Here is a 22,986-nt window from a genome sequence, read left to right as displayed (position 1 = left end):
ATATACACAATACGCCAGTATGTCAGCACTTCAGAGAATATTACCTCAGACTACTGCTACACAGGGGCTGTATTAATAAATGGGTTGTAGTGTTTTATGACAGCGCTCCTGGCTGCAGCTTCACACCACTTCACTTGGCATTGCATCCAACATTTCAAGCACAATCTGCAGCCTAGAAAGAACCCACAGCAGATGCTTCACTTCCTATGATCTTGCATGACCACACTCAACAAATCAAAGTTTAATAAGGAGCAGAAATACCTTGTCTTCCTAGTTACTGCTTGTCCTGACCCTTGGCCAGTCACAGCACATTTGTGTTCTGTTCCTGCTTTATGTTTAAAACAAAAATGCAGAATATGCCCATGAAGGTGTCTTGGGAAATATCTGTTTATGCAATAGAGAAAAGGCTTAATTTGTATTCATCTGCCTAATAATCTGGACAGGGGATGCTAATGCTATTTAAAATGTATGTCATACATTTAAGGATGTCCTGATGTACCTTTTTATTGTTAGATGGTAGGAGGATAAAGGTGTTTGTTTAGTCTTTTATTCTGTGTCTCTACAAAAACCGGCTGTAGTGTCAAATAATGTTTTATCTACATAGTCATTATGCTAACAGTATTTAACTCATTGCTTTGTAAAATGCAGTATATGAAAAGTATTGTATAAAACCCATATCTGTTCCATTTGGATCTACTTTAATATCATGTAATTCTGTTGTCTGTACACATTGGTCCCCTCAAATTGAGTGATCATCGATTCATTGGAGGAGGAAATGTGAAATGCGGGGGGGTGGGGGAAGGGGATATATATGTCTCAAAACATCCCACAACTAAATTATGAATAATATTTGTTTATGAAACTAGTTTATAATAAATGAGCCATATGGAGGCTAGACATGCAGATGCCATTGTCCATTGAAGTCAATGGGGAATTTGGATCAGGTTCTCAATCAGCATAAGAATATAGGAACAGCAATACTGGGTCAGACCAATGGTCCATCTAGCCAAGTATCCTGTCTTCTGACAGTGGCCAGTGCCTGGTGTATCAGAGGGAATGAACAGAACAGGCAGTCATTGAGTGATCCATCCCCTGTCATCCACTCCCATCTTCTGGCACTCAGACACCCAGAGAATGAGGTTGCATCTTGTTAATAGCCATTCATGGACCTATCCTTCATAGGGGTGAATGCAATTCTGTGTAACCCTGTCCTAATTTAACACCCCCCCACTCCCCCGCCGCCAAGATGCAGGATTTGTTGTGTCTAAACCAGGGGTGGACAACCCATGGTACACTTGCCAAAGGCGGCACACGAGCTGATTTTCAGTGGCACTCACGCTCCCGGGTCCTGGCCACCGGTCTGGGGGGCTCTGCGTTTTAATTTAATTTTAAATGAAGCTTCTTAAACATTTTAAAAACCTTGTTTACTTTACATGCAACAATAGTTTAGTTATATATCATAGACTTATAGTGAGAGACCTTCGAAAAACGTTAACATGTGTTACTGGCACGCGAAACCTTAAATTAGAGTGAATAAATGAAGACTCGGCACCCCACTTCTGAAAGGTTGCCGACCCCTGGTTTAAACCATCCAAGACAGATAGCTATCCAGCCTCTTTTTGAAAGCTTCTGGTGAAGGAGCTTCCACAACCTCCCTAGGCAGTCTGTTCCATGGTCCTTCTGTTCTTACCGTTAGGAAGTTTTCTCCTGAGATTTAATCTAAATCTGCTATGTTATAGTTTGAACCCATTGCCTCTTGTTCTCTCTTGCCACAGAGGACAACTTTTCTCCATCTTTTTTTATGGCAACCTTTCAAGTATATGAAGACCACTATCATGTCCCCTCCTTAATCTCTTTTCTAAACTAAACATACCCGGTTCCTTCAGCCTTTGCTCATATGGTTTGCTTTCCATCCCTTTGATCATCTTTGTTGCTTGCCTCTGGATCCTTTCCAGTTCTCTGCGTCCTTTCTATACATTGGTGCCAAAATTGGACCCAGAACTCCAGCTGAGGCCTAACCAGAACCGAATAGATGGTACTATCACCTCCCGTGTCTTGCATGCCATGTCTCTGTTAATGCAACCCAAAATTGTGTTTGCTTTTTTTGCAACAGCATCATGTTGCTGGCTCATGTTGAGCTTTTGATGCACTGCAACTCCCAGATCTTTCTCAGCAGTGCTGCTGCCAAGCCAGTTATCTCCCATTCTATATTTGTGCCTTGGGTTTTTCTTCCCTAAGTGTAGCAACTTACATTTATCTATGTATAATTTTATTTTGTTGTCAGGGTACCCAGGATTGTGACTCACCATGTTTCCCCCTGTCTTTGGCATGAGGGAGTCCTGCTTGGACTGGGAATCGGGTCCAGGACACCATGAGCCTGTTAGCCACCCAAGCACTTTCCTCTGGACAATGCCTACCCTTACTTTGCCTTGCAGGTTAGCAGTAGGTGCACCCACGTTCCTGAGTCCCCTGTAGTGATCAGCCCCATATCCACTGAACACTCACAGAAATACCAGGTCTGCTGTCCCCAAGGGAACTGTGCACACACCACCGTGTACGATTCAACTCCGGACCAGCTCTTTGCTTAATACCACAGCACTGATAGATATATCTGTAATGAAACCAAGAATAAGTTTATCATCAGAGATTCAAGAGTCATGTGACAGTAAGAAAATTCAAAACAAATGGTTTACATACAAAACAAAATCATAACACGCTTTCTCGAGACTACACTTAACTTAAATGGCTAATGTCCCATCTAAAGAAGTTTCTCGCCCTGAAAGTCCTATGCAGCATTTCAGCTAAGGCTGGTTGTGATCTCGTTTTCATACCTGCTTCCTAGATGGAGGATTATGGGGTGTCTTTTTTGCTTCCTAGATTCACTGCCAGAGCTTATTGTCTTTGGATAACCACCTCTGATCTATTTTTCCTTTGTGTTCCTTCCTTGTTGGCTTCACATCTCTCTGTTAAATTCTGACATTTTATGGAAATGAGCTTCCATTGTGTTAGCGTTCAATGCTTAATTTATGAGCCAAGAGAGAGACATTTCTTACCTCCTGTTTGGAGGAAAACCTTTGTTTCACCCCTGCCTTGATGCAGATTTTAAAACCATATTTTCAGTATATAAAGTTAACTATTGACATAGTATTTGTACATATATTTCACGATGACATTAATGAGCAGTGTGAGCCTGCCTTTTATTTAAGAACACACGTGATATTTTTTGGTGAATCACAAAGTACATACCAGAATCAAGATATTCCTGCAACTCTCTTGTCAGTTAGCATTGAGGAATTCATGTGATCACAAACCCCATATTAAAACTGTGCAGAATATTGGGAAATTACAGTCTTATATAATGATCTTAATGATCCCATAATGATAGACAAAAGGGACCACTATGATCTGCCTGCCTGGTTACTACAACTTGTGCATACAGCTGGGTATTTAGACACTTAAATATCCCCTTGTTTGTGCAAGAGGTATCTATGCTGAAAATGTAGCACTGTTTAAGGGAATTGCTGTTATTTCAATATGAGGGGTTACATTCCAAGTACCTTTGATTGTTTCAGTGTTGTTATATTTAACATAGAAGAAGAAAATGTGTGTGAATTACCAGTATGAAATTAGTCCCAGTGTGAAAATAGTAAGGTGTGTTTATCTTAAAACAAAACACTTCACTCTCCCCACATGCCCTTCTCCACGGGAAGCCATGCAGTGTTTTTATGTGAATGTTGTTAAATTCATAATGGAGACCACTCATTCAAATAACTATGCTGATTTGAACAGATGTTACATATTTCAGCCTCTAGATAGCCAGATGTACATCTGTTTCTAACTGTGTGTCTGGTGTATTGGCCCTCTATGCATAGTTTGAAGTTAGTAGAAAATAGCATACCGCACACGGAGCATATTATTTTCAAATGCCTTTATTATTTATATACTACACAATTCTAACATGTCTGTCACTTGTCCTGATGTTGATGGGCTATACACGTGCCAAGTTTGAATGCTTTTTCTAAGTAAGTTTGAGCCATCAGTGTCACAAAAGTGATTTAATTTCCTTAAATTACTTAAAAATGATCAGAGTTTTCCCAACTTTTCAAATAATTCCTCTCTGTGCTGAGAATAAGCTTCAGAAGCATATCTCAGTTTGCATCTATAGTGTGTTGTTTAATAAATAAAACATCTGTTTCAAAAGGCATTCCCAAAATAAACAGCACCTTGCTCCCTCAGGCAAAATCCTTGGAAAAGGAAGGAGATTTGCATCTTAAAGCTGCAGTTCTCAACTATTCTGTCGGGGACCGATGAATTTTCATATGACTGAATCTATCTCTCAAAGGATTTATTATAACGATTACTAACCTATTTACTGGTATTACTGTAATGTCTAGGATCTCTAGTCATGGACCAGGACCCAGAGAGGGTGTCAGGATACATCGTTGCTATTCCTGGCTGTGGGACATTATACAAATCACTTAACCAATTTGTGCCTCAGTTTCTCCATCTGAAAAATAAGGATAGTGCTACTTATCCACCTTGGTAAAATGCTTTGAGATCTCCTGATGGAAAAATGTAATATAATTTCCTATTATTATTGCCAGCCTTTAGAATTGAAGAGGCAAATTACAGATCAATATTGTAATCAAACCTGACACCCCTCAGATTGTCTGCCTGTTCAGATATCCAATCTGTCCTTCTGCCAGTTTCCTTGCTGCACCATTTGTGGAGGTAACCGCAACCTTTTGACTGAATGTGTTCACTGTGCATGCTATTTATTTGTTTGCTCCCCACCCCTCTTATTAGGGATCTGCAGGTAACATCCCCTTCATTCCTGCCACATATTGCTGTAGATGTCTTCTCTGCTATAGCATCTTGGATCCCAAACGACTCTACAAATTCAGTATCTTTTTGGATGTGGACGCACCAGCGATTTAGGCCTTTATCCCATCATGGCCAGATTGGTGCAATGTGCTCTGCAGGGTCTACACTTAACACTATCTAGAAACTTCAGCTAGTAACAAAGGTGTTCTGCTCATGTATTTAATGGGATCCTTGCTTGGAACAGATAACCGTGCTCCATAGTCTGTACTGATGTTGATAGTTTCTGCGTGCAGTCCAAGGTTTTAACTTACAAAATTCTTATGATTTTGTTCCCATGCCTCCCAGGATTTGTCTTCACTTTAGAGTTAACTGAGGTGAATGTCACCCAGATCTGAACACGCTGGTTAGCCCTAGGCTGGCTCTGAGCAGCCGCCCTGCAAAGTGACATTTGAGTTGCTATGTCCACACTGCTGCGCTCATCTGTGTATGTTCTAGGGCTTTTGGGGACATATCCTATGGTTCTCAGTGCTGCAGTATGCTGAGCCACTATGATTCTTTCCTAGTGAATTGTGGGTGTACTTGTCTGTCCTTCTTGACACATGGGGAATTGTGGCACGGCGTTGGAGGACTATCGGCACTTGAGTGGTTTAACTCGTGTCCTCAATGCAAAGTGGATGGGTTACCAGCCAGATTTGGACTTTAGCTTACATCCCCAGATTAGTGGTTGCTTCATCCAAAGCTAACTGAACTAAGGTCAGAGGTTTTTGCATGTGGAAGGAAGAGGGATTTGAGACAATACTTGGATAAGAGCCCACATTGACTCTGCAGAGTCCATCCCTCTCCAGGGTAAGATCAGTTGGAAAGCTTGACCCCACCCTGTCTAGCTTTGTATGTTTAGGCGTTCTCGGTGGAGATGCCTTGACTTTAATTAGTTTTTCGTGATGGTTGGCTGGAGCCTGAGGTATTGATTTTTGGGAGATGTTGCAAAGACTTTCTGTTAAATAACCCATCTTTGTAGGGTTTTTTGTTTTGTTCTGAGAGAGAGAGAACTCTAGAGCTGCATGTAGCTAAGGCTGTATAAAATGCTGTGAATTCTGTTTTTTATTAAAACTCATCTGTTCCTCTCTTTTCAGATAGTATAGCTTACTCATGGTGATCATGAAAATTCTTCAGTGCTTACATTAATACAGTTTCCATAAGCAAAGCTAACTCAAAATGTACCCTCTTTACACAGGTGTTGGGCTTTATTTGAATATTCAGATTCACATAAATCATGATTAGACCTGGAACAGTGTAAGCAGATACCAGACACTTACTCAAATGTGTTGCTCTCTCAATTGGTTAGCCTGATGCAGTTGTGTATTCTGTGGTTAATCAGCACTGACTTTCAGGGATCTTGTCTTCGGGGGGTGGAGAGGGAATACATCTAGATTTACTAAAAATAGTTACAGTAGAATGGGTAAAGGTGGTGAACAAAACAGCTTCTGAATATGGTGTGGTGTTTCATTTTCTCAGCCCTTGCCCCTGGGAGTGTGCAAACCATGGGGAGAGGAGGGTTCTCCAGTAAGGGGAGACATTTTCCTCTGCTTGAAAAAAATCAAACTCATGTAGAGGGGAAGTATAAATAGTAGATACAGCTGCACAAACAGCTCTCACTTCTTGTTTGTGTGGGATTTATAACACCAGTCAGATTAAACTAACAGCACAAGTGAGTAACACTGAAGAGTGTGTGATACAATATAGAACAGCTTCCACTGCCTGCTACTAGACTAGAGAGTTGTACAAGAGAAGCTGTCCATTTTTCCTTACACCAATTAGAGCTTTCCTCTGCATAGTCCAGTGTGTTTAACATGGGGTAAATTAGCCACATCCAGCCACTCTAACTTGTATTGAGGCGAGCCTGGCCTGGCAAACACAATGCTCTTGGGCTGGCTCCAGTCTCTTGTTCCTCCTCATTGTGCTGGAAGCTGCTCCTGTTATGATCAAATACAGCCTGTGCGTCACTTAAACCCCCAAACATAACTGGATTCACTTGGACTTTGCTATCAGAATTTTATTGATCACGTGTTACTCTATCATAACTGCAGTTAGGAGCAATATATTGTTTTAAGAAACATAATATGGCTGTTTTAATTCTTTAAAAGATACCAGAAGAGCAGCTAGTGTGTATGACACAAATGTTATGCAAAGACACCCTGTGAATTAGGTATTGTTACCATTTGACAGATGGAGAAATTGAGGCAGAAAGAGAGGTTTGTGACTTATCTAGGGTCTCCTAAGAAGTCCTTGGTAAAGCTTGGAATAAATAGAATCCAGAACTTCTCCCTCCCATTCCTGGGTCTTTACCACCAGAGCATGTGTGTTCATATTTGATCATTTTTCATTAGGCATTTCTGAAGCTCTAGTTATTTTAAGATCAAGGCAGAGAGGTCAAGCTCTTCAATGTATTTTTGTGCATATAATATTCATATTTTTTGGAGATTCTAAGATTTCATTAAGAAGAAAAATCCTGCTTCTAGCCTTTGGGTTCCAAAGCTACCCTTGAATATGTGACACGAGTAATCACTGCAAGTGCCATATTTGGGTCTGACAGCAACTTCAAACAGTGCCTCCAAGAGGTGTGAACTTTCCTCCCACCCCTTAATCTCACTATGATGTTAAGTCTAGAGCCTATTGATGACACTTCTCATGTCTGCATTAACTATTTCATTGCATATCATTTCAGTGGTGAAATACAGAAGGGGGTGGGAGTGAAGGCTGTGGAAGGTGGGACTTGAGAGATGCAGCAGGGAAGGAAATGCAGACATAAGAAAGGAGAGAAACAGAAAGGAGGATGGGGAAGGAAGAGAAACAAAAGGCAGAAATAGCGGTGTTCCTAAAGGTGAGCGTATTTTCCACTTAGTGACTATAAAGTACCAAACAAAAATGAAATTTTTAATTGCAACATCAAAGCCAATTCAACTAATGATCTTTGTGCAAACTTCTCATTGACATCAGGGGAGATTCACTGTGGATGCAGGGAGGGGAGTAGTGAGTCCTACATTTATATCTTGGCTCATGAACCATAATTACAAATGGAATTTGGCCCTTTCCACAGAACGAGTGCCCCTGATCTAGGTACTGTCATGCTTTCATGTCTCAAAATTACAGTGTGTTCTTCATTTCAACCCAAAATATGCATATTTGTATGCAGTGCATTGTTAGCAAACATTTATATTCGTGTCCAAAGGCCCTACTCAGGATCATTGTGCTGGGTGCTGTAGAAACACAGAAAAGAACCAGTGCAATATCATTGCTTTTGAGTTATGGGGTTTGATTCTTCAGTTCTTGCTCAAAGCTCCTAGGGAGTTTTATATGAGTAAGGACTGCAGGATTTAGGCTTGTCTGTTCACTTCAGAACTGAAAGGGCCAGTGCATCTCTTATCAGAGAAATACGGACCTCCAAGGAAGGATTCAGATTGGCCAACGGTTTGAAAATTACTACTACTGAGTGGACTCCTAATGCAGCATTTCAGTCATAGCCTGTTGAGTTCAGAGCTGGGTTTGATACATTTCAGACTCTTAACTAACATTAGCAAAGAGGTTTCCCCTCTCTCTCCCCTCCTCCTCCTTTTAAAAAACGTAAGGAGCTCATTGAAGAGGCCAGGGATCTGTATCTATAATGTTCTGCACATTATTAAGAACGGAGAGCAAGAGAATATTCAAACTCAATCTGTTTTTTCAGATAAACAATTCTGTAGTTGTGGGTGTAATCCGTTCTCTCCCCAGCCTTTATTATTTAATCCTGTTTCCCTGAACAAGTAAGTGTCCATTGGCAGGGGACTGATGTGTGGCTGTAAATAGGCAGTGTTTGCATTATCCAGTTAATCTCCACTTATTATCATGTATTCAGCAAACAGGGATGCTCCCTCCAGCCTGCCTACTTGTTCACAGGAAGAGATTTTATCTGTGTCAGTTGATTATGGTAAAGGCCAAATGACTCATTGTGCTGTGATATGGTCAGCTCTTTCAGGGTTATCCAAACAGTGGGCTAATCAGCAGGCCAGATAAATTTTTTAATGCTTTAGATTGCCAGGATCATCAATTTAGTATTCATGTCTCTAGAGCATTGCCTAGGGTCAGTGTTTAAATCAGACCAGAGGTTTCTAACAATGGAGCATATGAGCAGTGACCATTTGGTGGCAGTGATACATGCAGTGTTTTGCATTCTATCAGGTTGGGCTAGGGATTCCTCTGAATCCCCTAGAGCACCATTTTTAAAATGTGCTGTGAATTTTGTGATATATTGAGAACCTAAGACATAGTGTTATAATCTGATACAAGTAATCACTCATAGTTCAAAACGTATATTGGGTCTACGGAGGGTAATAGTCTTGTTTTTGTTCTGAAATCTTTATATAACCAGTGTTGGTGTCTGGAATTATCCTTATTGTACCTTTCCTTGTAAATGGCTCGTCTGTGCTTCCATCTGGGGATCATAGCTGAGCTCCAACCTTTCCTGATTACTATTCTGATAGCCTCACCCTGCCACAGGCCACACTCCCCCTGGGCTAATCAGTGGTTTTGTGCTGTGTGTTTCTGAGGAGTCTACCTCTCTTTGTTTTAAACTGAAGTGAAGCTCGGCAAATAGATCTTATTTTAATAACTTTTATAGGTAGTTCAGATTCCTCAAACCATGCTCGGTACAAACAAGTTAGCGAATTTTCCCTGCTCTTTCCCCACCCTGCTGCTGCTAAAGCAATGGAGGACAGCCACTGCTGTTGATGCTACATTTCCCTTGCAAAGTCACAGCAGCTGCTTGATCCACCCCATCAGCATGGCCAAAGACACTATTGCTTTACCTCCCTGTCCCTAGGGTGACCAGACGGCAAATGTGAAAAATTGGGCCGGGGTAGGAGGAGGCTATATAAGAAAAAGACCCAAAATTGGAACTGTCCCTGTAAAATCGGGACATCTGGTCACCCTACCTGTCCCTGAGATTGTTGATCACTCGGGCAGCACTGATTCTGACCAGCATAACAAAACTAAATTAGTCTTGAACTCAGTCAGAGTTGCTCCAATATTGGGTAGTAGTGAGTGTTATGCAGCATCTGACTGCCCCCTCTGCCAGTTCTCCATCCCACTGCAAAGAAAACCAGTTGTGTCGCTCCCCTTGTCCAGCCAGGTAAAACTCACACTCCAGAGTGTGGTATGCAGTGGTGTTGTAGCTGTGTCAGTCCCAGGATATTAGAGAGACAAGGTGGATGAGGTAACATCTTCTATTGGACCAACTTCTGGTGATGAGAGAGAGAAGCTTTCGAGCTACACAGAGCCCAGACCTGAAGTAGCTCGAAAGCTTGTCTCTCACCAACAGAAGATATTACCTAACCCACCTTGTCACACCAGAGTGTGCACACTTGATGCAGCTGGTGAATATATATTAGCACAATGGCTTTAGGGGAGAATCAAATATACTAATTCTGATCCTTTCTTCCAAGTTGTTTGTGTGTGGGCGGGAGCTTACATCCCAGTCGTGTATGCTTTTCCACTTGGCACTGCTGATTTGACTTCTCTGAGTAAGAAATCAGGTGACTACTGTGGCATAATAGGTTGTTTTGATTACTAATGTCCTGGCTTTTTGCAGTCACACAGATCAATTCTTTATTGCAGATTTGTGCTTTGCTGTAGGACAGAGGTGGGCAAACTACAGCCTGCAGGCCACATCCGGCCCGCATGACCTTCCTGCCCGGCCCCTGAGCTCCTGGCCTGGGAGGCTAGCCCCAGTCCCTCCCGCACTGTGGTCCGTGTGGTCCCTGTCCCCCTCCTTCCCCCCCGCAGCTTCAGCGGGCCATGCTGCCAGCGTAGTGTATTAAGCTGCTCCGCGTAGGAATGTGCTACTGGTAGCAGTTATGGAGAGCAATTTACTACACTACACCCGCGCAACGCTCTGGGCCGTGCAGCTGCAGTGCCGCCAGCCACCGGTGCGCCGCGGTAAGGGGGCAGGGAGCGGGGGGGTTGGATAGAGGGCAGGGGAGTTTGGGGTGGTGGTCAGGGGACGGGGGTGTGGATAGGGGTCGGGGTGGTCAGAGGGCAGGGAATGGGGCAGTGGGGGGGCAATCAGGGGCAGGGGTTCCGGGGGTGGTCAGGGGACAGGAAGCGGGGATGGGTGGGTGGATGGGGCAGGGGGGCTGTTGGGGTGAGAAGCGGGGGGGGGGGGGAGATGAGGGCAGAGGTACGGGCACAGCCTCCCCTAACCGGCCCTCCATACAATTTCCGAAACCCGATGTGGCCCTCAGGCCAAAAAGTTTGCCCGCCCCTGCTGTAGGGCATTTAATATCAATCATATGAACTGAAAATATGCCGAGGAATGAGTGAAGGACCCTACATCAGGACTTTCAGCTACTATATGAGGGTTGTGCAGCTGTGGGGGGTGGAGAATGTGGCCAGTTTTCAAAACCTTGCTTGGGAAGTGCATATATGGACCTCTTCACTGGTAGATGTGCTATGCACTCATTTCCCGGGCTGCGTTTCTGAAAATGAACCTTTGCAGTTTGGTAAAATTGGGGGTGAGGGAGGGGGGCTGTTCGCTTAGAAGCTTGAAAAAGAGCTACTGCTTCTGAAATTTGCAAGCTGCTTGTGTTGGTTGTTGTTGCATTATACCTTTGGCATTTAGAGATATTTGAATAATATGCAAAAACAATGAGGAGTACTTGTGGCACCTTAAAGACTAACAAATTTATTTGGGCATAAGCTTTTGTGGGCTAAAGCCCACTTCATGAAGTCTCTAAGGTGTCACAAGTACGCCTCATTGTTTTTGCTGATATACACTAACATGGCGACCACTTTGAATAATATGGGAATTTGAGAGAGTAATTATGAATTTTTAAAGTATTCAGCTACATAGATTGGGGGGAAAAATGAATAGCTGCTTCTCGCAAAGGAGAATTGTCTTTATCAACAGGGTGTTATAAATGATGCACATCTTTCTAGTATAATAAACAGGGTGTTTAAGGCTTTGTTCTTTAAATTTTGATCACTGCATCAGCTAGATGCAGAACCAGCTAATATTAATCTTTCTTTCCATTAAGATAATCATGGCCAGCCCATTGATGAAGGAATATTGCATCAAGGTGTGAGATCACCCTCTGGGTAGTGTTCTTGTAGAGCTTGTTATCTTGGCCTCTGGGAAGAGGGCTCAATATGTGATGCCTTTTCTAGCACCCTTGTTGGCTGTCAATGAGATGTGTTTTCAGAAGAAGCTAATGTTCTCCCTCCATGGGTACAGCTGGAATGTGATCATTAGCAAGAGATGGGAGGAATATGTATAAATAAGAAGAGCGAAGCAGTGTTGATTTCCACACCGTGATGGGGACAGCGAATGTGGTTGCTTCACCTTATTTGGAGGAGATATGAAAACTGTATATAGGATTACTTTGCAAAATTAACAGGAGTATTTGTGGCACCTTAGAGACTAACAAATTTATTAGAGCATAAGCTTTCGTGGGCTACAGCCCACTTCATCGGATGCATAGAATGGAACATATAGTAAGAATATGTATATAGACACACACAGAAAGGGTGTGTGTGTGTCTATATATATATATTCTTATTATATGTTCCATTCTATGCATCCGATGAAGTGGGCTGTAGCCCACGAAAGCTTATGCTCTAATAAATTTGTTAGTCTCTGTCATAAATATAAAGGGAAAGGTAATCACCTTTCTGTACATAGTGCTATAAAATCACTCCTGGCCAGAGGCAACATCCTGTTACCTGTAAAGGGTTAAGAAGCTCAGCTAACTTGGGTGGCAGCTGACCCAAAGGACCAATAAGGGGACAAGATACTTTCAAATCTTGGGGGAGAGGGAGAGGCTTTTGTTTACCTGGTTGTTCTCTCGAGACTTAGAGAGGCCAGACAGAAATCCATCTTCTCCAACCCATCCTAATCCAAGTCTCCAATATTGCAACCAGTATAGGTAAGCCAGGCAAGGCAGATTAGTTTATCTTTTGTTTTATGTGAATTTTCCCTGTGTTAAGAGGGAGGCTTATTCCTGTTTTCTGTAACTTTAAGGTTTTGCCCAGAAAGAGATCCTCTGTGTTTTGAATCTGAATACCCTGTAAAGTATTTTTCCATCCTGATTTTACAGAGATGATTTTTACCTTTTTTTTTTTTTTAAATAAAACCCTTCTTTTAAGAACCTGACTGATCTGTCCATTGTTTCAAGATCCAGGGGTTTGGGTCTTTGATGATTTTGTAACCAATTGGTTAGGATATTATTCTCAAGCCTCCCCAGGAAAGAGGGTGTGTAGGGCTTGGGAGGATATTTTTGGGGGGAAGACATCTCCAAGTGGCCTCTTTCCCTGTTCTTTGTTTAAAACGCTTGGTGGTGGCAGCATAGGGTTCAAGGACAAGGCAAAGTTTGTACCTTGGGGAAGTTTTTAACCTAAGCTGGTAAGAATAAGTTTAAGGGGTCTTTCATGCAGGTCCCCACATCTGTACCCTAGAGTTCAGAGTGGGGAGGGAACCCTGACCGTCTCTAAGGTGTCAAAGTACTCCTGTTCTTTCTGCGGATACAGACTAACACGGCTGCTACTCTGAAACCTGTCATTTTGCAAAATTAAGATGTCAAAATAGCTGTTGGTACAAGTTGTTTCTTGGTCATGTATATTATACATAGATTTTTAAAGGTACGGATTTAAAGGATGGGATTTTGAAAGGTATCTAGCTGCCTAACTCCACTGGTTTAAATGGGAATTAGGTACATAAATACCTTTTAAAAACTGGCCTGAAGTGAGTTATGAGAACAAGTATGGGCTTTGTACTCCTAAGGCATTTTTAAAGGTGGGGGCCTAGTGAGAATTTCAAAAGCACCTAGGTGCCTAAGTCCCACTGACTCCAATGGGAGTTAGGACCATAGATGCTTTCAAATATCCGCAAAGGTGCCTAAATACCTTTTTAAAAATCTGGCCTTTGAACCTGGTGGGTGGGTGGGTGGGTGTGTGTGTGTGTGTGTATTGAGTTGAACATGAAATAAATAATTGTCAACAATGAAGAAAAATGTGTAAAACACCTCTCTTCCTCCAAATATTAATGTGTGGAACATAAGGTAGAATCAGTGTATCCATCTGCTTTCTCACAGCCTTGGACCATAGATGACTATATTAGTGTCCAAGGTTAGCGGTCACTGTGTTTTAGTTAGTTATTACATACAACTTGGAAGTGTGGGAGGGGAGAAGCTGTTAGATATCACTTGGCAGGGATCAAATGATTGAGCATGATCCTATCTGTTTTTGTTTCGTAGATCCATCCAGTTGTTGAGCAAGTCTTCTCTTTTTCTGAAGTTCCAAAGGCCTTTCTGAGGCTAGAAGGAGGACATGCACGAGGGAAAACAGTGATCAATGTAATTAATAAAAAATAACATCTACAGCCATTCTGTTTTGCTTACAGTCTGTTCTTGCTGATAAATGGCATTTGGACGTGGTAGATTTGAAGGTGTAGTTTACTATTTCCTTGCAAGTCTCTCAAAAATGGTGTCCTAAGGTTAAAACACTCCTAAAAGTTTTATAGGCCATGAATCTCTAAGTGTAGTAAGTACTAAAAGTTAGTTTTTAAAAACAAGTTATTGAATGTAAAATTCCTAATATAAAAAATTGGTTGGGTCCTTCCTACACCAGTTTTGTGGTTTGTTAAATTTATGAAACAGAGGAAAGGCTAATGCCTTTTCTAGGTTGGCTAGATTATAGCCATGTGTGAAGAGGATTTGTAATTCTTCATATGGACACTCATATCCATCATTCTGATGGCAGTAGCTAAGTTGACAGCCTCATTAATTTTTAGTTCCATGGAGCAGTTTGTGCTATAGGCATGTTTCAAATAAGTTCCAAAATGTCTTGTGAATGATGACTTTGCCCCAAAGGAAGCATTGGCTGTGTTGAGTTGTAAACAAGTGCTGAACTTCAATCTACAGTTTCTTGATCTGTAGAGTAACAGCAACAGAAGTCATTACTACAGACTAAACTCTTCAGGGACCTTGTCTTTGTACGTGTTTACACAGCAACTAGCACAAAACCGCGTAATGCTATTGCAATATAAAATAATAATTAGGGTTATCAAGCAATTAAAAAAATTAATCATGCTGTTAAATAGAATACCATTTATTTAAATATTTTTGCATGTTTTCTATATTTTCAGATACATTGTAACTGAAATCCGTGTACAGTGATCAGTATATTTTGATTACAAATATTTGCACTGTAAAAAAAAAAAGTTTCAATTTGCCTAAGTACCGTAGTGTAATCTCTTATCATGAAAATTCTACTTTGTAAGTTCAACTATGTACAAAAAAATTCAGAAATAAAACAATGTAAAACTTTAAAGCCTACAAATCCACTCAGTCCTACTTCTTGTTCAGCCAATCGCACAGACAAACCAGTGTGTTTACATTTGCAGGAGATAATGCTGCCCGCTTCTTGTTTACAGTGGCACCTGAAAGTGAGAACAGGCATTCGCATGGCATTGTTGTAGTTGGCATTGCAAGATATTTATATGCCAGATGCGCTCCTTCATGCTTCAGCCACCATTCCAGGTGTGTCTATGCTGATGATGGGTTCTGCTCAATAATGATACAAAGTAGTGCAGACCGACACATGTTCATTTCCATCATCTGAGTCAGATGCCACCAGCAGAAGGTTGATTTTTCTTCTTTGGTGATTTGGGTTCAGGTTCTGTAGTTTCTGCAAAGTGTTGCTCTTTTTAAGACTTTTGAAAGCATGCTCCAGACCTTGTCCCTCTCAGATTTTGGAAGGTGCTTCAGATTCTTAAACTTTGGGTGGAGTGCTGTAGCTGTTTTTAGAAATCTCACATTGGTACCATTTTTGCATTTTGTCAAATCTGTAGTAAAAGTGTTCTTAAAATGAACATGTGCTGGGTCATCATCCAAGACTGCTATAACATGCAATATATGGAAGAATGTGGGTAAAACCATGGAGCCAGAGACATACAATTTTCCCCCAAGGAGTTCAGTCACAAATTTAATTAATGCATTTTTTTAACAAGCGTCATCAGCATGGAAGCATGTCCTTTGGAATAGAGGCTGAAACATGAAAGGACATAGAATCAGAATCTTAGAATATCAGGGTTGGAAGGGACCTCAGGAGGTCATCTAGTCCAACCCCCTGCTCAAAGTAGGACCAATCCCCAATTAAATCATCCCAGCCAGGGCTTTGTCAAGCCTGACCTTAAAAACTTCTAAGGAAGGAGATTCTACCACCTACCTAAGTAACGCATTCCAAAGTGTTTCACCACCCTCCTAGTGAAAAAGTTTTTCCTAATAGCCAACCTAAACCTCCCCCACTGCAACTTGAGACCATTCCTCCTTGTCCTGTCATCTTCTACCACTGAGAATAGTCTAGAACCATCCTCTTTGGAACTACCTCTCAGGTAGTTGAAAGCAGCTATCAAATCCCCCCTCATTCTTCTCTTCTGGAGACTAAACAATCCCAGTTCCCTCAGCCTTTCCTCATAAGTCGTGTTCCAGACCCCTAATCATTTTTGTTGCCCTTCGCTGGACTCTCTCCAATTTTTCCACATCCTTCTTGTAGTGTGGGGCCCAAAACTGGACACAGTACTCCAGATGAGGCCTCACCAGTGTCGAATAGAGGGGAATGATCACGTCCCTCGATCTGCTCGCTATGCCCCTACTTCTACATCCCAAAATGCCATTGGCCTTCTTGGAAACAAGGGCACACTGTTGACTCATCCAGCTTCTCGTCGACTGTCACCCCTAGGTCCTTTTCCGCAGACCTGCTGCCGAGCCATTCGGTCCCTAGTCTGTAGCGGTGCATTGGATTCTTCCGTCCTAAGTGCATGAATGGCATGTAAATATCTTCCTATGCCAGCTACGAAAATGCCATGTGAACATCTGTTCTCACTTTCTGGTGACATTGTAAATAAGAGGGCAGCATTATCTCCCATAAATGTAAACAAACGTGTTTGTCTGAATGAGTGGCTGAACAAGAAGTAGGACTGAGTAGATTTGTAAGCTCTAAAGTGTTACATTTGTTTTGTTTGAGTGCAGTTATGTAACAAAAAAAATCTACATTTATAAGTTGCACTTTCACAATAGTGTGAGGTGAACTGAAATACTATTAATTTTTTATAGTGCAAATATTTAATCTAAAACAAGTGATCACTGAATACTTTGTGTTGTAATTGAGATCAATACTTTGTGTTGTAATTGAGAAAAACATCCAAAAATATTTAATACACTTCAACTGATATTCTGTTTAACAGTGTGATTAAAACTGTGATTAATTGAGTTAATTGCATAAGTTAACTGCGATCAATCACCCACCCTAAAACCCCCCCAAAGAAATAGTATTTTTCAGTATTTCACTTCATACAAGTACTATAGTGCACTCTTTTTATTGTGAAAATGCAACTTACGAATGTAACTTTTTTACATAACTGCTTTCAAAAACAAAACAATGTAAAACTTTAGACCTACTTCTTCTTCAGCCAATCGCACAGACAAACAAGTTTGTTTACATTTATGGGAGATAATGCTATTTATCAAAATATAAAGTGAGCAGTGTACACTTTATATTCTATGTTGTAATTGAAATAAATATATTTGGAAATGTAGAAAACATCCAAAAATATTTAAATAAATGGTATTCTATTATTTAACAGTGATGAAAGCTGTGATTTTTTTTAATGTCACAATTAACTGGCTTTTTTTTTTTTTTAATCCTTTGACAGCTCTAGTTAAGACATACCATCTAGTTATGTTTGTAATAACGAATGGGGCATAACACGGTCTAGAAACCAGAGAAACAGGGGTAGTGTGTTGAGGAAAATGGGGGTATTCAACTTAATTCAGAACCTGCATCAAGTTCTGCACATTATTTGAAACCTTTGCTTATGATGCTGCTGTATCAATTTATAACCTGCACAGTAGCCCTTATTCCTCTCATTTGCCAGACACAGTTTAATTAACCAGAAGTTATAATCAAAGAAACACAAATATTTAATTAGTTTCCACTCCCTGGGATTGTTAAAAATTATCTTGCCCATAAAATTTTCATTCCAGTAGGTTTCTCTTAATTGATAGTGGAGGCTTATCATTATATGCATATTCACCATCTTATGGTAATTCACCTTTAATTGCCCCTTGACATGAAGTCTTGGGTTTAGGCACTTAAGTCCCACTTTTAGGCTCCACAGTGGTCCACAAAACTCAGTGAACCATAAGGGCAGGTCTGCACTGTGATAAAAGACCTGCAGCTCAGCCATAGCTCTCAGAGCTCAGGCCTGCACATCCCCATGGCAATAGTTTAGCCCTCAGCCCCCGTCAGCTGTCCCAGGCTCTGAGACTTGGTACGGCGGTTTTGTGTGTGTTTTTTTTTTTTTTAAAAAAAAAAATCAGTGTACTCAGAGGAGCCTTTAGCAGCACCTAAACTTCTGCCTCACCTAGGTGTTCGGATGCCTGTCTCCAACCTGAGACCACAAGTGAGCCCTGACCTCAGGGGAAGATAGGTATTTGCCTGTGTATTGTGTGCACAGAGTCTGATCAGGTAGTTGTGCTCACAGGCTCAGGTCCCATTCAAAATAGGGTCACTGAAGAGGGGGTCCCTTCAACCTGGAAAAGGAAGGGGATGATGGAAACACCTACCTCATAACTTTAGCCCAGTGGCCACTCACCTGGGATGGGGGAGACCCAGGTTCTATTTCTTCCCCCCCACCTGAGGGGGAGAAAGGATTTGAAATTGGGTCTCCCACACCCCTGCACATGGGCAGCAGATGAACCCCTGCTTTGGGGAGGCTAGTCTGCTGGCCCCCCCTTCTACTTAAGGCCCTGACCCCCCCCCACCAGAGCTACAACCCCTGCCCCAACAGGAGAAGCCCTGAGGGGCCCCGCTGCAACAGAGGAGCTCCAACCCACCTGCCCCAGCCACATCAGGCCAAGCTGCCAACCCCCCAGCCAAGTTACTACCCCCACAGCCAGCACCGGGCTGGCCCCAGCAGCCCCCATGCTGGGCCAAGCCACCAGCCCCCCCACCCCTGAAGGCCTTCCCCAGGCTAAGTCACTAACCCCCACCACCAGTGCCAGCCCCCCACACCCTCAAGCACCCAGCCAAGTCTCCTCACTCCCCTGCCCGTCTCTAGCTCTCTGCATCCCTTCTCACTCCCACATCCCCCAGGAGTGAAGGAGACATGGCAGGAGCAGGGGCCTTCCCTGGCCCACTATACCCTCCACCCATGCCCCTGCAGGAGAGTGCTTTAACCTCTGGGCTAATGGATATTCTGAAGTACGGCTCCCCCAGTCTCTGCTGTTTAAGTTGTCCCACTGTGGATGAACACTGAAGGAGTGATCACAGGGAGGGAGGGTGGCTGCTACTTTATAACTATAGTTCCCTCTCACTTATAGGTATTGGGCCAGAGTGTGTGAAAGCAGGCACCACCAAGTCCCCCTCTGTAATTTTGCGAGGCAAGCACCTAACTTAATTCCTGCGTGAAAGTATTTAAGAGTCGAAGCCATCTGACTCCAGGCAAGTAGTTCCCATTTGTGGATTGCTAAACAGGGAGAGGTGCTCCCTGCAGCCTGGACTTAGGTGCCTACCTGCATGAGAGGAAAGGCTTAGGACACACACTTCTCATGAGCATCTCCTCTGATCCTGCCTCCTGGGCTGACTTTGTGGATTGCAGCCTAAGGCTCATTTCTCCCCCGTCTTTAAATCAGCTAGGCTCCCTATACACTCAGTCTAAGGATCTCAGTGTTGTTACTTCGATGTTCTAAAGTGCTTAAGGGTATGTCTACACTACGAAATTAGGTCGAAGTCCTTTTGTAGATCCAGGGCTCAATGCAGAGATTATTGGTTTAACCTGAAACAAATCAAACAGTACTTGAGAGATAAAACAAGAACTTAATACCCTGTGTAGAAGTGATCTTAGTGTAGTTCTTGTGTCACAGAAGCAGCAACTATCTCCACCACTTTTACATTCCTTGTAGGCAATCCATGGTAGAAAAATTAAGGACCGAAGATGACAACAGCCTGGGTGATCTCTTCACAACCGATTTGAAGCACAATGCATGAGAAGCAGGCAGCACTGCACCTGTACAGACGAGCTTCACTATAGACATGTAAACAGGGAACTTTGCAGACAGTTTCACTAAATCAGATTTACCTGAATAAAATTTGTGAAGTACATATAACATATTGTGTATACAATAAAAAAAGCACAGAAAAATTTGCCAGAATTACCACCTTGGAGCCAGAAGTAGCACTCTTTAAAAAGGTATCAGAGTAGCAGCCGCGTTAGTCTGTATTTGCAAAAAGAAAAGGAGTACTTGTGGCACCTTAGAGACTAACAAATTTATTTGAGCATAAGCTTTCGTGAGCTACAGAATAAAAGCATGTTAAAACTGTACAATTTTAAAAGAGTAAGATGTATTTGAATGTTGATTATTGCAGTTGTCTGTACAGGAAGTGAAAAAAACAACCACACACACTTAAAATTAGATTGAAGGCACTGACTTTCCCACAGGTAAAGATAAAAAGTAAAGCATCAGTATCCTGCAAGGCAACAAACAGTAAAGAAGAAAGTTACATTCTAATAGACTTACTATGCAAGCCAACATCCAATGAGTGCCCCCTGAGGCTGCTAGGAGTGGTTTGTAATAACACTGGTCTAGGCAAGAATGAAATACAGCAGCATGGTACAAGAGTTTACATTTACTGTTCTGCCAGTGACATAAAATAAAACCACAATTTTAACATTGGGCCAAGGGAGACAGTAAACCATTAATGCACAAGAACAACCTGCTACAAGTTATTTCACATGCCTCTCTTGAAACAAGCTCTTTGCTAAGGTGTGGTTCCTATCCTAAAGTATGCATGGAACTTCAAACTTGCTTGACTGGTAATGTATGTAAGTTCTTGTATGGCACTTATTGTGGTATGAGCGTCTCCAAGTTTTCTTTCCTACCTCAACAATGAGCTTTTGTCCTAGACTCCAGTGCATTGCTGCACTAGGGTTGCTGTGACAGCCTGGCTTCGCCCGCCCACTTCCCGGATCCCAATAGGATTAGTTTCCTATAGCCATCTGGTCCGACCCTGTCACATAGGGTTATAAGAATGTGTTTAGTGCCTAGACTTTACTGAATACTTGTGAGTTGCTCTCTGCATTAGTCTGACATAACATCTGTATTCCACATTGTAAGGTACTATTTGAGCAGTTGTATTGTGAGCCTCTGTGACCGTGTAAATCATCAGACTGGAGAGAGATGGTAACTAGTGTGAAGTGCTGATCTCCAGCAGAAGGTGTTACGTCCTGCCCAACAGGGAAGGCGCATTGACACCAGACAGACCATTGTGGGACATTAAAGAGGATAAAAGACCATTGACCTTGCCCTCCTCAACTTCACCCAAGATGTTTGGAGCATACGAAGATCATAGTGGGTTCAAACGTAATTAACTATGGCAAGTAGCAGACAGTAGCTGGGACAACGTCTGGAGAGTTTTGGAACCACTGACTAGTGATGCTTTTTTAAAATAAAGGAGAGAGAAGTATTTTAAATTACATTCTGAGAGTAGTAATGACTGCACTTAATGGAGCTACTTCTAGGTTTGAAGTATTTGCCCCAAGCAGAGAAGTAGATAATACTTTTAATTTGTAAAGAGTAAGGCAGCCTTTTAAAGTAGAAGCAGACAGAAAATGGGCAAATTCTTCATAGCTGACACACCCTTCTTGCTGCCCAATACTTTTGCTAACAAACATCTATAGATTTGTATTCTCTGTCTTTCTAATAGAAAAACTAGAAAAATAGATTGCTTACTAAAATACAGGCTTTAAAATGACAACTTACTAAAATACATCTGCACATACCTTGTAGTCATTTTTTGGTAAAAATTCTTCTAAACAAATTTCAGTAGACTGAAGTTCTTTTTTGTACTAATGCATTATTTACATGTTAATTTTCAGGAGATGAATACTCCAATATACTACTACAAAGATCAATCTATTTTGCATACCCCCCCATATATGTTGCACTTCAATCTTTTGTGATATTTTATCTAATTATCTCTCAGTATAATAGTTAAAACTTTTTTCCTGATAAAAACGTCTGTAGAAATAATTTAAAATTACACTCACTTAATATAGTCTGGATTAGCAATTCATCACTGACATGAAATTGCTGCTTGGAAGGAGGACCTTAACATTTAAAAAAATTAGTAACAAACAAACAGTCGGGAGCAGTTACAAAAATTGGTCAACATCGTTGTGGGCTAACATCCAGTAAAACACACAAACTTATGGAATTAATGCTTAGAGCTGAATCTACCCTGTCGCTTGTTCTTACAATTATTGTGAAGGCAGGATGGAGATTCTCTCTCTTCTTCAAAGACGGCCACATTAGTTGGATTGTCCAGAGTGTTGTTATAATTTCTCTCAGATGGACGGAACTGTCTGGATTTACAGAACTAATGCTTCCCAACACTGGGTTGGCTTCTGTTCATTGACCGCATTAACAACAACATGATTTTGATCGTATTGTGTGCCCCCTAAAAGAAATTTAAAAAGAAAATAAAATGTGAAAAATCATGAACTGTTGGATTGAGACTGCGTCAGTGTTATAAATGTTTCAGAGCCATTCTAAGGATACATGGCAAAGACACGTAAATCACATGCACCTTTTTAAATAGAGGTACAGAAGAGGAGTATATTCTCATCTTCTGTACTTCCCTCATTCCTACACTGCCTCCTCACTCCCTAAGGAACTGCAGAAGAGTGAACCTATCTGCCTCCCCACTTGGTGCCTGAGTCGTGCACCTCCTGCTCCCGCTGTTGTGTGAAGGAGAGAAAGTAGGACAAGGATGTCAGGTGAGGCTGACTGGATCAGGACTCTGACCTTCCAATAATCAAATGCTGCCTCACAATCCCCATGTTCTAGCCATCCAGTGATTAACTGGCCTCCAAAGGCTAGCTAAGGAGTAACTCAGTATAAAAGAAATGATGCTGGCCAGCAGAACATATAGCAGTTTCAGCATGGGCCACAATAGCCTTTATGTTGTCAGTATTCATAAATAACCACAGCTATTTGCTTTCAGGTGGTGCACTCACTATAATGCATTAAAGAATGGCCATCCTGGGTCAGACGAAAGGGTCCATCTAGCCCAGTA

The 22,986-nt window shown here is 41.8% G+C and overlaps 2 protein-coding genes across 5 annotated transcripts in view; one reads left to right on the top strand and one right to left on the bottom strand.

Moving 5' to 3' along the window:
- RTN4IP1 (reticulon 4 interacting protein 1) overlaps positions 1 to 19,958 on the top strand; it is a 43,082-nt gene extending 23,124 nt beyond the window's left edge. Inside the window, exons 9-10 of one of the 2 annotated variants that reach the window (XM_084622632.1) lie at positions 14,106 to 14,204; positions 19,815 to 19,958. In XM_084622632.1, the coding sequence (XP_084478758.1) occupies positions 14,106 to 14,204; positions 19,815 to 19,850 (135 nt within the window). In that variant the 3' untranslated portion in view covers positions 19,851 to 19,958. Of the gene's footprint in view, positions 1 to 14,105; positions 14,205 to 19,232; positions 19,269 to 19,814 lie in introns of those variants that run through there. The other variant, XM_084622633.1, reaches the window with a different exon arrangement.
- Positions 19,959 to 20,163: 205 nt separating this feature from the next.
- Positions 20,164 to 22,986, bottom strand: part of CRYBG1 (crystallin beta-gamma domain containing 1) — a 121,955-nt gene continuing 119,132 nt past the window's right edge. For all 3 annotated transcript variants that reach the window (XM_084622626.1, XM_084622627.1, XM_084622628.1), the window contains one exon: positions 20,164 to 22,368. In XM_084622626.1, the coding sequence (XP_084478752.1) occupies positions 22,280 to 22,368 (89 nt within the window). In that variant the 3' untranslated portion in view covers positions 20,164 to 22,279. The remainder of the gene's footprint in view (positions 22,369 to 22,986) is intronic.

This window comes from Lepidochelys olivacea (assembly GCF_965140295.1).
Source record: "Lepidochelys olivacea isolate rLepOli2 genome assembly, chromosome: 3".
Classification (NCBI taxonomy): Eukaryota; Metazoa; Chordata; order Testudines; family Cheloniidae; genus Lepidochelys; species Lepidochelys olivacea.
This window is presented reverse-complemented; position numbering and strand designations above follow the sequence as displayed.